The sequence below is a fragment of the Lynx rufus genome, unplaced genomic scaffold (genome assembly GCF_022079265.1).
Source record: "Lynx rufus isolate CCGP_SWC_20201006 ecotype Redwood Valley unplaced genomic scaffold, mLynRuf1.p SCAF_4, whole genome shotgun sequence".
Lineage (NCBI taxonomy): Eukaryota > Metazoa > Chordata > Mammalia > Carnivora > Felidae > Lynx > Lynx rufus.
This window is the reverse complement of record NW_025814856.1, coordinates 15,490,937-15,508,168: the sequence shown is the minus strand read 5'-3', so window position 1 is coordinate 15,508,168 and position 17,232 is coordinate 15,490,937. Positions and strand designations below refer to the sequence as shown.

The 17,232-nt window shown below is 51.6% G+C and overlaps 1 protein-coding gene across 1 annotated transcript in view; it reads left to right on the top strand.

Moving 5' to 3' along the window:
* Nucleotides 1-4,379: 4,379 nt before the first annotated feature.
* Nucleotides 4,380-17,232, top strand: part of LTF (lactotransferrin) — a 32,050-nt gene continuing 19,197 nt past the window's right edge. The window contains exons 1-6 of the mRNA XM_047094804.1: nucleotides 4,380-4,485; nucleotides 10,601-10,764; nucleotides 12,382-12,490; nucleotides 12,794-12,976; nucleotides 13,321-13,468; nucleotides 14,371-14,426. Coding sequence (XP_046950760.1) covers nucleotides 4,443-4,485; nucleotides 10,601-10,764; nucleotides 12,382-12,490; nucleotides 12,794-12,976; nucleotides 13,321-13,468; nucleotides 14,371-14,426 — 703 coding nt within the window. The 5' untranslated portion in view covers nucleotides 4,380-4,442. The remainder of the gene's footprint in view (nucleotides 4,486-10,600; nucleotides 10,765-12,381; nucleotides 12,491-12,793; nucleotides 12,977-13,320; nucleotides 13,469-14,370; nucleotides 14,427-17,232) is intronic.

Below are 17,232 nucleotides of genomic sequence, written 5' to 3'. Positions count from 1 at the left end.
CTTTCTGCTCTCCCTTCAGGGTGGTCAGCAAAGGAAGGGTCGATGGCAATAGAGGATCACTGGATGAGGGTCAGGGGTCCGTGGCGGATTTCTAGATCTGACCAAGTGGGTGACCGTGAGCAAGTTGCCTTGCCTGATTCCGCCCCGTTTGGAAAGCAGGCCTAATGAGGCAGGTCACGGTGCTTCGATGAGGACCGAAAGCCCCGGCCGATGTGTAGAAGCATCTGGATAGCGCCTCTGCTCCACAGAAGGGGCTCAGGACCTGTGGGTTTTCCTTCCTGACGAGATCAAAAGCCGGATCTCGGCTTCTGCATCCTGAGCTCTCAGGGAGTTCTGGGCCCTTGAGGGTGACGGATTGGTTGTGGGCCTCAGGGGAGACTCAGGGTTTTGGGTTATCATCTTGTCTCTCTCCTGGGATGGCACCCCAGCCCCAGATACCCACGCTAACGTGGGCACTGCATGCCTCCAAACAGGGACAGACCCAGGCAGCGATGTGCTGTGAACTGGCTCTCCAGGAGGGAAAAAGGCCCTGATGCATAGCGTTTGCTAGTTTCCGTGGTGTAAATCCTCCCACCCTGAATGATTTCAAGCTGCCGATGGTCCAACAACCCGCCACGAAATTCCTAAATATTTAACAGGTGGCTCTCTGCCCAGCCGGTAACCTCACACATCGGCAGGGGCAGGATCCCTGGTCTGGGGTCTCTCCTGTTGGCCAGGCTGGAGCCCCCGGGTGAGTAGCTATCTCAAGAACTCCTTTTCTCTCGTCTATTCTATCTAGAGTGGGTTCTGCCCAGATCGGGGGTTCTTCCCAGAGCTCCTCTTGGGTTTGAAGCGAGAGGACTCCATAGAGGGCAAGGTGTGGGGCTTACGGCCTGCCTGTGGGGAAGGGCTAACCTTGTGCCAGTCCTTGTCCCGGCCAAGGGTCCCCGTGTGAATTTCAGGGGTGGAGAGGAAGCGAGGATGCGGGAGAAGTTCGTTGACTTCCCTCGCCTGCCTGCCAAACGCCAGCTCCCGCCACCGCCCAGCGGTTTGTACCATAGCCACCCGGCTTCGCACTCCTTATATTCACGCCATGCCACCGTCTCAGCATTGGGAAACCCGTCCCCTGCTTCCCTGCAGGCTGTGCACGATCTGCCCCCGCTGTTCAACGCCGGGCAAACAGGCAAATTAATGACTCCATGCACACTGGCTCTGGGGAGGCCCTGGCATAGCCAGCTCTGGGCCTCGCTGTCTTTCAGACTCGACACATTGCCACCAGGATCCTTCCCCCGCTTCCTGGCCTACCTCCCCATTCATTCACGCATTCATTCAACCAGTATTGATCATCAGCTGCCCATCACACATACAGGGCTAGCTCGTCAGACGATTTGAGGACCACTCTGAGGCTCTCTGTTTGGAGGGCTTGGTGGAGGGTGGTAGGAAATCCGAGAGAAGACACCGGGCTGGAGGGGGTGGATGAGTTTCGTTTCAGACGCACCGAATTTCGGTACCTACAGGCCCTGTGAGAGGAGTGGCTCAGAGGCAGATAGACACGTGGTGTGGCGCTCAGGATAGAGGAGGTGACTTTGTTAATCCTTCTTGCAAGAAGAGTTCCCGGCCAGAGAGCCCCGAGTATTTTTCCGTTGTTCCTCACGCTCAGCTAATTGGTCACGGCGTGCCCACGCTCCCGAGCCTTTACTCGGCTGTTTCCTCCACCTGAATAGTCTCCTTACAGAAATGCTGTCTTTTCTCCAGGTACCCGGGTCAAATGTTCTTCCTTGAACTCTTCTGGAACCCTCGTGACGGGAACTGGTCGGTCATTTCTCCTGCCATCCTCACTTTTTTTTTTTTTTTAAGATTAAAAAAAAAAAATGCTTATTTACTTTAGAGAGACAGAGTGCGAGCGAGGGAGAGGCAGAGGGAGATGGAGACACAGAATCCAAAGCAGGTTCCGGGCTCCGAGTTGTCAGCACAGAGCCTGATGGGGGGCTTGAACTCATGAGCCACGAGATCATGACCTGAGCCGGGGTCGGACGCTCAACCTGCTGAGCCACCCGGGTGGTCCCCACCCTCACTTTGTTTATGCTGCCTGGCCTTTTCCCAGGTGCCTGTGCCTGGCCCCCGCTCCTTGACTGTGCTGTGGGCTCCTGAGGGCAAGGACAGCCCCCTCTTCTCCGTGTCCCTTGCACTCAGGGACAGACACGTGGGATGTGACATTTCTTCATTCTTCTATAATCACGGAAAGGCAGAGCCGAGTTGTTGACTGAGGCACAAAGATGCTTCGGCACTCTCGAGAATTAGTCAATTGCGTGTTTCTTCACCAATTTTGAAATGGCTTATTGCAATTATTGATGAAAGCAACTTTCAAGGTTGTGACACTATGTTTCCAAACCATAGGAGACCCTGGATCTGTCACCCCCAAACCCAGGTGTTGCTTCTAGGGCTGAACCCCAGTCCCCACTCTCGTGTCCGGGCAGCAGGGTGCCCGATCAGACCTTACTCTGTGCCTGGCCAGGCTCCACACCTGGGGCAGAGGGGGCCCGCGGATTCCTTGAGGGTCTCACGGATTCGGGCCAGGTCTGCTTCTTTGTGGCCGAGAGCCTGCTGTACCCCCACCCTACACAGGGCTGCCTCCCTAGCTACTGCCCGGCGGCTTCAGGAACTCCTTGGTGCACCACGTAAGCAAACAGCCCAAAGCAACTTCCCCGGATGAGCAGATTCCAGACTAATGTATTGGCAAGACGGACTTGGCAAGAGCCAATGTCCAGGTGCCTCTGATCTCCCTCCCTCCTGCTGCCTTAGTTCTTCACTTCATATCTCTGGGTGCCGAGTTCACATGGATACGTACAGGATGGCCCGAACAGGCACGTACAGGATGGCGTGTCCCATGGCATGCGTGGCGCCACACTCGGTGACACCCCCCCAGGCACGGATGTTTAATTTGCTTCCATTTGGTTAATGACACACAGTGCTGCCCCGGAGACCCTTGTATGTGAGCCACTGTGCATCATGGGGGTGTATTTTTACAAGATACATTCTCAGCAGAATCCTAGCTTTAGACTTTAAAAACATCTTCCTGAAATACGGTCCGCTGATGTATGAGGACAAAAAGGGGGATTTATCAAAATGAGGTTCCCACAATAGCCAACTGTGGAAAGGGCCCAAATGTCCCTCGACGGATGAATGGATAAAGATGCGGTATCCATATATGATGGAATACTACTCAGCGATCCAAAAGAATGAAATCCTGCCATTTGCAACAACGTGGATGGAACTAGAGTGTATTATGCTAAGGGAAATAAGTCAGTCAGAGAAAGACAAATACATGATTTCACTCATCCGTCGAATTTAAGAAACAAAGCAGGTGAACATAGGAGAAGGGAAGGAAAAATAAGATGAAAACAGAGAGGGAGGCAAACCATAAGAGACTCTTAAATGCAGAGAACAAACTCAGGGTTGCTGGAGAAGGGGTGGGTGGGGAATAAATGGGCGATGGGTATTAAGAAGGGTACTTGTGATGGGCACTGGGTGTTGTATGTAAGTGATGAATCACTAAATTCTACTCCTGAAACCATTACTGCCCTATATGTTAACTAACTTGGATTTAAGCAAAAAAAAAAAAAAATAATAAATAAAAATAAAATAAAAAATGAGGTGCCCATCTCCCACCTCATGCTGCCACAAAACAAAACAAAAATAAAACAAGAGAGAGGACAGCCTTCTCACTGGCAAATGAGGGGCCAAGGGGACAGCCGGTGGGCAGTGGGTGGCGGTCACTTCCTCTGAGACCGCTGGCTCTGGTTTCTGGGAGCTGTACTGTGTTCTCCGTGGGGCCGGGAGAGACCTGGTGGGCAGCTGGGGTCAGACTCTGGGCAGCGTCTGTCACCTCCGCTAGCTGTCCCAGGCCGCTGACCCCAGGCAGCTGGGTCCTCTGCAGAGTTGTGGGCTGGCTGCTGGCCGGGGTGCCGGGGAGGGGCGGTCCCCCTGCCTTGACCGGCTCCCCCGCGCTTTAGACCCATCTGCTAAAGGCTAGGCAAGTCCCACAGTTCTGTTCACAGATGACCACAGATATTCCCCTTAGGATCCCGGCTCTGTGTCCAACCGTCTAGGAGGCGCTGAGACCAGACTCAGGGGCCGCGACTCCCCAGGGGCTTGCAGACTGACAGACGGAAAGACCACCCCAGTAAGCGGACGGGACCAGCGGCGCAGGGGCTGTAGGCTGGGTTTTCTGAGCGGCTTGGCACTCACTGGTCCTTCTCCCCACCCGCCACTGTTCCCCCTCACCGCCCCCCCCCCACTTGGCCTTGAGGAACTAGTTGGGGGTTGAGCGGGGGAGGGCAGGGGGTGCCGATTGGGCCACAGGGCGGGCCACACCCCGTGAGGTCACCCAGCCCTGGATAAAGGGGTGCAGAGACTGCTCAGGTGGCAGAGCCTTCGTTCGCTGGTCGCCTCCCGAACCCAGAATGAAGCTAGTCTTTCCTGCGCTGCTGTTCCTTGGGGCCCTTGGTGAGTGCAGGGACTTGGGGGTGCGCCCGCCGGGTGGGCGCCGCGGTCGCCATAACCCGCGAGATGGGCGCGCGTGTCCCCGCGCCCTGCGGGGTGGGCGCCCGTGTGTCCGCGTCGCACGAGATGGGCTCCTGTGTCCCTGCGCCCCGCGGGATCGGTGCCCCTCTGTCCCTGCGCCCCGCCGGGTGGGCGCCCAGAGCCTGCAGCGTGGGAGGCTGCGGGGGTGCGGGGGTGCTGGGGGGTCTTGGGGCCGGGCCCCGCCCACCTGCCTGGGGAGGAGCCAGAGCCGAGCTCCTCCAGGGGGATCCGGGAGTTCCCAGAGCTGCGCAAAGCGTCCCAAAGAGCCTTCTGGGACCCTGTCCCATTGCGTCCCAGCAGGACCTCTGGTAGCCGTAGGACTGTTGCAGGCTTTTTGCATGGGAGGAAAATGAGACCCAGAGAGCATGAGCGACTTGCCCAAGACACACAGGAGACGGGAGTCAGAAGCCAGCGCCGGCAGGCCTGTGCGACATGGGCAAGACAGAGCCCCAGTTTCTTCAGTTAAAAAACGAGTCCGGCCACCTGCCCACACAGTTGCGAGGTGGAGGCCGGCTGCCCGCTGCTCAACGGTGGGCCAAGGTGCACAGGCTTCCCACCCCGGAAGGGCAGCGCTGGTGGCACAGACAGCCTCCCCCCCCGCCCCCCCCCCCCCGTCACCGGACCCCACTGTCAGAGGGTCTAAGGGAAAGATGATTGATTTCTGTTCTCTTTTTAAAGCTTATTTATTTATTTTCGAAGAGAAAGAGTGCGCGCACGAGTGGGGGAGGGGCAGAGAAGAGAGAGAGGCAGAGAGAGAGAGAGAGGGAGAGGGAATCCCAAGGAGGCTCCGCACTGCCAGCAGGGGTCCCGATGGAGGGCTCGAACTCACAAAACGTGAGATCACCACCTGAGCCGAGATCAGGAGTCTGATGCTTAACTGACTGAGCCACCCAGGGGCACCCCCCCTCGCCCTGACTTCTGGTTTTCAATGTGCCCAGACTAGAATTATTCGAAACAATTTCCGGGGGTGTACAGAGGGCACTCACCAGTCGTAGACATTAGTGATGTAGATGTGTGAGGGCGGGGCTTCCGGCAGTGGAGGGGCGGGGCTGTGAGGGGCATGAGTGCCTGGGGCAGTAAGTGGGGGGTCGGGGGCGAAGGACAGGTGTCTCCCAATTCCCAGGCCCCTGCCAGCCCAGGTCAGCCTCCTCTGAGCTGGGCGCTCCCTGGGTGGAAAAGACTAATAGAGCCCACAGTGACCTTATGCCCCCAAACCTGGGGACTGTGAAGCCATCCCTGTCCCCACCTCTGGTCCCCTTCTCCAAGTTCCTTCCTATGGTATTGTCATCCCTGTCTTCTCTGAGGCAGGATCGGGTCTGCCAAGGCCAACTTCCCTTCTGCCCCCTGACCTGGGGCTTGCTGGGGAGCACAGCACAGGGTTGGGGCTGCTTGGGAGAGACCGAGAAGCAGGAAACCTTGCTTTCCTGGATGTGGCCACAGGTCGCAGCCACGGATCCTGGCTCAGAGTTGCACCCTTGGGTTCCACTTTCACTTGAATCTTTGGTTGCCTCGCCCCCTCCCTTCACCCCCTCCCCCCTGCTGAATCCGCAGTTTAAGTCCTACAGTCAATAGAATGGTGGCTAGCATCCTAAAGCGTCACTGAAACCCTGTCGTCCCCTGCGGAAGGAGTGGCACCTGCCCTGGGGGATTCCTGCCCTGCCCCCATGGCTGTGCTGGCTGGCAGAGGCTGGCTGGGCCGAGAAGGGCAACTCCATCCCAGCCCCTGCCCTTTGAGGTCAGAACACCGCATGTCTGCATGGAAGCAATCACAGGATGCCTACTTTCAAGAAGTTTCCATCCAGGCTCATGGGGGCAGCGTCTGAGGGGCAGATAGTTCAGATGTTAGGTTGGGGATACAGGAGGGGCCAGCCCTACACCTGCTTTGGGGAACATATCATCTTGGGGGGGGGGATGTGTGGCTTCAGAGCCGGCTGGTGAGAGCTCTTGGGGGGGGCGGGGGATGAGCTTGTGGTGCACTTGGTGCCCCTGGTGTTTGGGGGGCTGGGACTGTGGATCTTGGAAAACCCCTCGGTAGTCCTTTAGTCTCCTAGTTCAGCCAAGGGAGAAATGAGCTCTACCCGTGGGTTCCCCATTCCTGCTGCTGTTCGTGCCCTCCCCCCACCTTGAAGCATGCCCTTCTGTTTGGCTCTCCCTCTTCACCCCCAGATCCCATCCGTCACCGAGCTAATTTCTGACGCCCGCTCCCTATTCCTGCCCCTTCTCCATTCCCAGTGCTTTTCTGCTTGGTTCCCGGCTTTCAGTCCACTCCCTCCCCCATTCTAGGCAGAGCCCTTATCTCTACTCTCTTCATGAGCGAGCTCTACTCCCTCTGGAACCAGACCTCTTCTGACCAGCTTGGAGGGCTTTCCACGCTCTGGCCCCAAGTCCTTTACTAGCCCCATCTCCACGGCAGCCCGATTCTAACCTAGCCAGCCTAAATAGACTGGCTAGCCTTGTGGTAAGAACGGGGGGGGGGGGGTTTGTCTGACTGCGTAGATTCAAATCTTAGACCCGATGCTTATTAGCTGTGGGACCTCGGGCAAGCCACGTAACTAGCTAAAGACACGATTTTCTCACCTGGAAATGATATTAGCAGAACTCAGAGAGTTGGGAGATTCGATGTCCACAGAAGATGTGAAATGCTTGCAGCATTAGCTGTGTGCACATGGGTCCATGGTTCTCGCCTCCAGGAACGCCACCACCGTCATTCCTGGTCCCCAGGAGCTCACTTCTGGTCTGGCATTTGTCTCTTCTAGAGCGTTCATCATCCTTAGCTTCCTCTTTTTTGACTTTTTTTCCTCTCCAGATGGGAGGGGAGATCTTGTCCCGTCTGCTTACATGAGACACGGTGCTGTGTATACAGACTTCCAGTAAATGCTACTGGGTCACGAGTGGCCGGATAGGACCAGGTTAATATTTTTATGGCAGGACAGTTCCCCGAGGGCCTCGGGATCGATTACATCCTTTGGGATTTCCTGGGACGACGGTCAGTGGGGAAGGAGTGTGGCAGCATATGCCCCTGAGCCTCCGCTGACTCAGCCTGGGAGCCGCTGCCCTCCTCCCCTCACCCTCCCAGGGAGCCTCAAATACCTTGGCGGGTCCGACTGCGCAGGGGATGGTTCATGAACAGGAGGTAGCAGAGGGCTGAATGTTCCACTCTAAAGCCTATCCAAGTGGGAAAGGGGCTTTTGCAATCACGTGTGTGCATGTGTGTGTGTGTGTGTGTGAGAGAGAGAGAGAGAGAGAGAGCTTTATCGAGCTATATTTTACATATCATAAGATTCACCTACTTCGAGTGTACAATTCAATGATTTTTAGGAATTTTACCAAGAGGCACAACCATCACTGTGAAATCTTTTTAGTACATTTCCGCCCCGCTGATAAGATTCTTCATGTCCATTTAGAGTTACTCTCCGTTCCCGCCCCAGCATCCGGCCAATCGCTAGTTACGTTCTGTTTCATCAGTCTGCCTTTTAGGACCTTTCACATACAAGCGGAGTCGTACAGCAGGTGGTGTCGTGTGTCTGGTTTCTTCCATTTAGCGTGAATGAGGCTCATTCATGTTGTAGTGCATACTGCTGGTTCTTTCCTTTTTACTGCCAAATCACACTCTGTTGTGTGCATGCACCGCATTTTGTCTAGCCATTCACCCATGGCTGGACTTTCAGGCTGTTTCCCCTTTTTGGCTTTTCTGAATAATGCTGTTGTGAATATTCATACACGAGTCTTTATGCAGACATATGCTTTTATTTCTTTTGGGTACATATCTAGAAGTGGAATTCCTGGGTCAAAATGTTTAACATTTTGAGAAGCTGCCAATTTGTTTCCCAAAGTGGCTTCAACTGACTGAGCCCCGCCCCAGGCACCTCTGTGTTTGTATTTTCTTTTTTTTTTTTTTTAAATTTTTTTTTCAACGTTTATTTATTTTTGGGACAGAGAGAGACAGAGCATGAACGGGGGAGGGGCAGAGAGAGAGGGAGACACAGAATCGGAAACAGGCTCCAGGCTCCGAGCCATCAGCCCAGAGCCCGACGCGGGGCTCGAACTCACGGACCGCGAGATCGTGACCTGGCTGAAGTCGGACGCTTAACCGACTGCGCCACCCAGGCGCCCCTGTGTTTGTATTTTCTTAACTGACTTTTGAAACACAGAAGTTTTGGATTTTGAGAGGTCACTTTATCAAGTTTTTTCATTTATGGACCGTGCTGTTGGTGTCATGGCTGATTAAACTTTGCCCATCCCAAGCTTGCAAAGTTTTTCCCTGTGTTTCCTTCTAAAAGTTTAATTGTTTTATCTCTTATACTAAATTCTATGATCCACTTTGAGTTAATTTCTGTGTATGGTGTGAGGTAGGGCTCTAAGTTAATCGTTTTTGTATGTGGATACATGTTCTGCTAGGACCCTTTGTTAACAGACTGTCCTTCTGCCAATGAATTGCCTTAGTGCCTTTGTCTAAAATCAACTGCATGTACATATAAGCATTCTATTTCATTGATCTATATGTCTGTCTTTATGCTAATATCACGCCCTTTTGATAACTTTGGCTTTATAGTATGTTTTGAAATTAGGAAGTAAAATTTCTCGAGGTTTGTTCTTTTTCAAAATTGTTTGGCTATTATATATAAATTATACAAAAAAAATTGTAAATGTAAATTATACAGAATTATTTTGGCTATTTTGCATCAATTTATTTATCTTATATAAATTATAGAATCTGCTTGTCAACTTCTGCAAACCTCCCCGTCCTCCCAGCCTGCTGGAATTGTGATAGGGTTTGTGTTGATTCTCTATCTCAGTTTCAGGAGAATTACCATCCTAACAATATTGAATTCATAAAGTGTGCACACAAATGTTTCTCCATTTATTTAGATCTTTAATTTCCCTCAGCAAAGTTTTAATTTTCAGCGTAAGTTTTGTATTTTTTGGTTAAATATTTCCCTAAGTATTTAACTCTTTTTGATGTTTTTGTGAATAGAATTATTTTCTTAATTTTATTTTTGGAGCATCCAAGGCTTATCTGCAAAAATATAATTGCTCTTTGTATATTGACCTTGAATCCTGTGACCTTGTTATATTTGTGTATTCGTTCTAATAGCATTCTGTGCACTCCTTAGGATTTTCTAGAGGATCGCGTCATCTGCAAATAAAGACAGTTTTACTCCTTCCTTTCTGGTCTGGATGACTTCTATTGCATTTTCTTATTATCGTGGCTAGGATCTCCAGTATTTTGTTGCACAGGAAACCTGAGAGTGGAGACTCGATCTTCCGGGGGCAAGCCTTCAGTCTTTCACCATTTTAATTTAATGGTGAAAAACTGTAAGTTTTTCATAGATGCCATTTATCAGGCAACCATGTGTTGGTTAAGAGCTGTGAGCAAATCTGGTCCAGGCTCCTTCCTAATTGCATCGATCCTATCAGCAAGGTAGGAGAGCCAGTCTTTCTGATACAGAGGCGAATGGTGGTAACTCGGGCACATTGACCCATTTGGTACACCACTCGGTATAGCTACTGACAAGGAGTCCGGTGCGGTTAAGTTGCCTCGGCATCAGCGGGGGGCGGTTCTTGCAGTTACAACCGTCTAGAGACACCTGGATTCTTGGCTAGATTTTGCCACTGTTGAGCCGTCAGTCCCTCAGCCTCCTCAAAAGCCAGATTCCACATTAACAAAACAGGAGCAAGAATCCCTTTCCTGCCTACCTCCCAGCTTCAAGCGGGACAAAGCTCCACCAACTGAGGCAAAGGAGCGTCACCAGTTCTTAGAGGTAGGAAATGTGTCAGTTACAGGAAGGAAGATAACCCAGAGTCTCTGACTGTCTCCTTGAATTTGCGGAGAATCAGAGCCCTCTGGCCGGCAGAGAACGCTCGTTAGACAGTCAAGACACTTCCACTTGAGGAGACCGGCCTGACTTAGTGGCCGAATGGGGCAGAAGGAGGAGGAGCAGAGAGATGAAGGAGTCTGGATAAGTCTGGCAGGGGGTGAGGTGGCCTCTCCCATGGGCAGTGGTTGAGCCCTTACTCCTGGGTTTCTTTCTCCCAGGACTGTGTCTGGGCACCCCTGGGAGAAGTGTTCGGTGGTGCACCATATCACAAGCAGAGGAAGCAAAATGCACCAAATTCCAACAGAATATGAGAAAAGTGGGTGGCCCCAATGTCTCCTGCACAAGGAAAAACTCTCGCCAAGAATGTATCCAGGCCATCAAGGTAAGTCAGTACCATGTGTTGGTTGGAACCAAACTGAATGGAAGGGAAGGGAAGGGAATAAAGTAAAAAATGTATTTCCCCCTTCTTCTGCTTTTTTTCCCGGGCACCGATGGGTTGGGAGTGCTCCTTCCTCATAGGACACAAGACTATTTGGAAAGCAGATACTAACATTCTAAAGCGGAGACACCACGTGTGGGGAAACTGTGGTTGCAACACAATTTTTTTCCTTTTTTTTATTGTTTATTTATTTATTTTGAGAGACAGAGGCAGGGAGGAGCACGAGCAGGGAAGGGGCGGGGGGGGGAGAGAGAGAGAGAGAGAGAGAGAGAGAGAGAGAGAGAGAGAGAGAGAATCCCAAGCAGGCTCCACGCTGCCAGCTCCAGAGCCCAACATGGGACTCAAACACCTGAACTGTGAAATCATGACCTGAGCGGAAACTGAGTTGAACGCTTAACGGACTCAGCCACCCAGGCGCCCCGGAACTTGCATTTTCTTAAGTAATGGCAATAAAACGAATCCTCCCTTGCTGGTGATTTTATAAATAAAACGAAAGCCTACCTTGCTGGTGATTTTATAGTGAAACTGATCTTCTTGGTTGGTGGCCTTCCAAATTGGCATTACAAATCTTCTGGAAAGTAGAATAACAAGAACAGCCAGGGCCACGAAGATAAACAAGGTCACTGTCTGAGCGAGTCCACGCTTAGTTGCCTATCCCAAGGTGACAGGCCATCGGAAGGAAAAAATTCTACGAGGACAAAGCTACCCATGAGAGCATAGATTTCATAGCAAAAAGAAAGTGCTGAACATCTGAGGGGTTATTTGACAAACTATGGAACAACCACATTATGATAAAACATTATGAAGTCAATAAAGGCCCTGCAGAAGTATGAAAATGCATGCCATTTTAGAAGAAGAAAGCAGTCCACAACATATTATCTGTACCAGATTGCAAATATAAGACATATGGAAACATATGAGAAGTAATACGCTAAAAAGAATGAACATGATTTATTATGATAATTTTAAGATAGCGGAATAGTTTTATTTTCTATTCAATAAAAAAGAAGTTAAATCAATATAGGGCTTTCTAGAGAAAGCATCTAGAATAAACAACTTCATTTATTATTACTTGTATTTATTTATGTGAGAGAGAGAGAGAGAGAGAGAGAGCATGAGCAAGGGAGAGGGGCGGAGAGGAGAGAGAGAGAGAATCCCAAGCAGTCTCCACGTTCAGCTTGGAGCCTGATATGGGGCTCGATCCCATGACTCTGATCATGACCTGAGCCAAAATCAAGAGTTGGACACTCAACCGGCTGGGCCACCCCGGTGCCCCTAGAATAAACAACTGTAAGTATAAATGACTGTGAAGGGCAGGAACCATGAGACGATACAGGCGGGGACGCTTATAAGAAAGAGACAATATGCCAACATCCGTAGTTAAAGCTATTGCCCTCAAAAGAGGGAACTTTGACTCGTGCCACCAAGCGAACGTGAGTGAGTATGCCCCAAAAGAGACCCTTTTGAAGATCCTTCTAGATCTTTCTGACCTCCTGAAATCCAGTTGCCTGGGTTGAGGTGGGCTCTCTCCTGAAGCTGGCCTGGCCTCTTTGCTTTCAGGCGAACGAGGCAGATGCTGTGACCCTTGATGGTGGTCTGGTGTACGAGGCAGGCCTGGACCCCAATAAACTGCGACCTGTAGCGGCTGAGGTCTATGGGACCCAAGAGGGTGAGTTCTCCCTGGAGACCCAGAAGCTGGGGTGGCCCTGGCCTTGGCCCCGGGCTCTGTGCAGAGTGGATGAGACCTAGAGGTGGGCTCACGGACGGCATCCCACTTGCAGGGAACTGAGTCCCTGGGCTCTTTGGACCCGATGCTGACCCGCTGCGGGAGGACACGTGTGTGTTCCCTGGGGAAACAGAGCAGGAAAAGCTAGCATATGGCTTCCTTTTCCACCAGGGCAAGGTCACGTTGGGCTGTTTTTCTCCCTCCGGTCTGGGCTAAGAGCTTTCAATTCTCTCTGTCCCTTTGCAGAGCCACAAATCCACTATTATGCTGTGGCCATAGCAAAGAAGGGAACCAACTTCCAGCTGAACCAGCTACAAGGCAGGAAGTCCTGCCACACAGGCCTTGGCAGGTCCGCCGGATGGAACATCCCTATGGGGTTGCTTCGTCCATTCTTAAACTGGGCAGGGCCGCCCGAGCCCCTTGAGAAGGGTAAGATGACTGGAGGACTGTGGGCAGTCTCTGGGCGGGGGGAGGGGGGTCTCCACGCTGGTTGCACGTGCAGGCCACTTTGTAAACGTGGGATGAGCCCCAGTGGGCCCACCGCACCAGCGGCCCTTTGGGAGGCGGCAGCTGAGTCTGCTGTCGGCCAAGGTGCGGCTCTGAGCGCCCAGCCTCACGTAAGAGGCTGTCCCGCAGGGGTGGAGGAAGGGGCTCTGTCTCCACCCCCCCCACCCCCCCCAGCCCTTCCCCAGTTCGTGCCCGTCCCTGGGAGGTGTGATGAGCTTCGGCCGGACTGGCTCACACCCTGTGGCCTGTTTCTCTGTGTTCAACAGCTGCGGCCAACTTCTTCTCTGCCAGCTGTGTGCCCTGCGCGGATGGGAAAGAGTACCCCAACCTGTGTAGCCTGTGTGCGGGGACAGGGGAGAACAAATGTGCCTGCTCCTCCAAGGAACCATACTTTGGCTACGCCGGTGCCTTCAAGTGAGTGAGAAGGCCCTCTTCTCCCCAGTGGCCTGAGCACCCTGTGTCCTCAGGCCGGGAGGCCTTTTCTCTGGCCCCAGTCACAGCTCAGCCTGCCGGCAGGGACCGCAGAGCAGGTGTCGTTCTCCTGAGTCCAAAGAGGGCACTGGCTTTGCCCAGTGCCCGTGCCCCTCCAGCCCCCTCCCCCCCGGATCCCCCTCTACGGGCCCCTTACCTCTACCCCAGCCTCGTGAGCCGTCACCCCGACAGGGGTCATTCCTTGTCCCCATAGACGAGGCTGTGGCTTTGTTTGCACTGGGATGTCCTGTGTTTCCCTGCTGACTTCCGCCCTCTCCCTAGCCACAGAGGGACTGAAGGGGTCTTGTCGTGAGACAACCGGTCCCTCGCTCCCGGAAGGACAGCTGGAGCGTCCAGGCTGATGTGGTCTGCCCCGCGCGGGCTCCTCCTCCAGCCGGGAGAGAGCGAGCTCTGCCCGACTGCCCCCTGCACCCCCTGCCCCCCCATGCCCCGTGCTGAGGCGGATGCTGCTTCTCTCCCCACATCTGCCTCCTGAGCTCAGGCATTTTTGCACACGGAGGCCTCCCCGCTTGGCCGCAGCACATTTGCCCACTCGGTCCTGGGAGAAAGGACCACATACTCAGGCATATAGAGGCTTCAGATCCTTTTATATAGAAAGAGCCGTTTTGCCCTTTCAGGCCCTAACGCAGGAGGTGGGGGGCTCTGGCCAGCCCCTAAGCCGTCCTTCCTCACAATCTATCTGGAGGTGGCCGCCTTCCCAGACAGGTGCGCTCCAAAGCCTCAGAGGAGGGGAGCCCGGGGCCCTGCTGCCCTGGGAGGCCTGAGGAAGAAGCTGGGGACAGCTGGCTCTGTGCTGACCCTTCTGCGACTTTCTCATTTCACAGGTGTCTGCATGAAGGAGGTGGAGATGTGGCTTTTGTCAGGCACACTACAGTGTTTGGTAAGAAGTGGGAGGAGACCTAGGGTACAGCCTCCTTTGGTTTTATTTTCCCATAATTCTGAGCCTTGGGCAAATTGGACTCTTCACTTCTTGGCACGCTATTATCAAGGTTCTCTACGGGGCAGGCCTCTTGTTTGATATTATTTCCTTTTGATATGTTTTACTTTATTTATTTATTTTTATTTATTTATTGATTGATATGTTTTACTTTTATTATTTCCTTTTGATATGTTTTGCTTTTATTTAAAAAAATGTTTTACTGTCTATTTGTTTTTGAGAGAGAGAGAGAGACAGAGCACGAGCGGGGGAGGGGCAGAGAGAGAGAGAGAGGGAGACACAGAATCCCAAGCAGGTTCCAGGGTCTGAGCGGTCAGCACAGAGCCTGACGAAGGGCTCGAACCCACAAACCATGAGATCATGACCTGAGCCAAAGTTGGACGCTAAACCAACTGAGCCACCCATGTGCCCTATTTTATCATTTTTTAAAAAGTTTATTTATTTATTTTGAGAGATGGAGACAGCATGGGGGGGGCAGAGAGAGGGAGAGAGAGAGAATCCCAAGCAGTCTCCACGATGCCAGAGCAGAGCCCGAAGTGGGGCTCGAACCTACGAAACCTAGATCATGACCTGAACCGAAATCAAGAGTCCGATGCTTAACCGACTGAGCCCCCCAGGCGCCCCTTATTTCCCATTTTAAGCCATCAGCTTTCTCTAAATCCCCCAATACCCACTACCTTTCTTTTCCTCAGAGACACCCCCGCCTCTGTCCCCGACACAGGTTTTTGGGTTCTGAGACCACAAAAGTTTCGGCATTAGAAACCATGCTGCTGCCAGGATTTTCCATTCAGCGTCTTGTTTTGGAGATTTATCTGTGTCGTATGTCTAGTTCAGTGTTTCTGACAGCTGAGGAATGCTCATCGGGTTCTACTTATCTGTCACCCTAGGTCACCTTGCCTTTCCCTCTACCACAAACAGCTCCATGACTCACGTTCTCCTGTGTGTCCCCTTACTGTTGTGCAGAAGATTCCTGAAATACCACATGCTGATGCACCCTGCTGGGTGTGCACGGGCTGAACACATGCTTACCAGGACCACCAGAGACAGACCCACCCCACTGACCCGAGACCTCCGGAGATAGGCTTACATTGATCATCTCAATATATTTGCTAGTCATTTTCTAATCTTGACTATTTTCCTATTGAGTTTAATGCCTGTTTCTTCATGATGTTGATTCAAGGAGAGGCCTTCTTTCTTTCGTTTATTTATTTTGAAAGAGACAGAGAGAGAGTGAGCAGGGGAGGGGCAGAGAGAGAGGGAGAGAATCCCAAGCAGGCTCTGCGATGGGAGTGCAGAGCCCGACGTGGGTTGGTGGAGAGAGATCTCACCCTACACTTGGCTGTTCGTTTTCAAATCTCGTTCAACGAAAAGTGTAGAATTCTTTTGCTGGCTTTCTAAAAACGTCATCCTTTAATTTTAATTAGAATTGTTTTGAGTTTAAATTGGTCCGTGGGGAACTATATTTAATGTCAAGTTGTCCAATCCCTGATCACGATGAATCTTCCTCCTTTGATCACACCTCTTCTATGTCCTTTAACGGAACTTACAAAGTTTCTCTTTGTCGGTCTTACTGTGCGAGGTTAGTTACTAGCTCTTTCATGGTTCGGGTTGCCATTACAGTCTGATATTCTATATTAGCTTCTGCTTGGTTTTTGCTAATGAGGATAATACTTGGTTTTGGAAGTTCTACCCTGCTGGATACCGTTATTGGTTTTATTCCTTCTCCCTTGGTTTTGTTAGCTTTTCTATGTAGATGACCACATCATCTTTATTTTTTTATTTTTAGTTTTTGAGGCGGGGGGGGTGGGGGGAAGGGCACAGGGGGAGCGAGAGAGAGAATCCCAAGCAGCCTCCACACCCAGCGGGGAGCTCAGTCTCACAACCATTGAGATCATGACCTGAGCGGAAGTCAAGAGTCAGACGCTCGACAGACGGAGCCACCCAGGCACCCCCGTGGATCGCATCATCTTTAAATAGAGTTTGCCTTCTTCCTTCCAGTGGTTCCATCTCGTTTCTTTTGTCAGTTGCGTCCGGCACTGTGTTGGCAATATGACAGCTGACATTTTTGCTTTGTTCCTGATTTTGAAGCGAATGCTTGCATTTTCTCCTGCTAGTATGATTTTGCTGCAGCCATTTTGATGAAAGGCATTTCTCAAGTTCAAGAACTTTACCAAATTCTCCATATTACTAGTTTCCTGAAACAAACAAAAAACCCAACCACAACTAGATGTTGAACACACACCTGCTTTTTCTGCATCTGTTAAGATTATCTCATGGTGCTTATTAATGACGTGGAGTACTCTGGCTTTTTAGATGATGGACCGTTCTTTGTTAATGAAATAAGCTGATAACCTTAACCCTGATCTATTTTTAAAATACTCCGTTAGGTTGAGTTAGCTAACGTATATTTGAGATTTTTGCACGTATGCTCATAAGGAAAATAGGCCTGTAATTCTTCTCTCCTGTACTGCTCTCTCTGATTTTGAGCTCAAGGTTGCACTAATCTCCCAAAAGGACTTGGGCAGGTTCCTGTCACTTTACATATTGTCACTATACATGCTCATATATGAGATACATTGGCAGTTCCAAATTGGGCTGAACTCACTCATAAAAACAGACTTTCCCCTTCTTTTGATAACACCTCATGTTGGGAAGTGATTCAACTGTACATCCTGCCTTAAAAATGTTTGTAACTTTTTATTCTTTCTAGAGAGGTGGGTAAGGCAGCGCCCCCTGGCTGGTGCGCTGG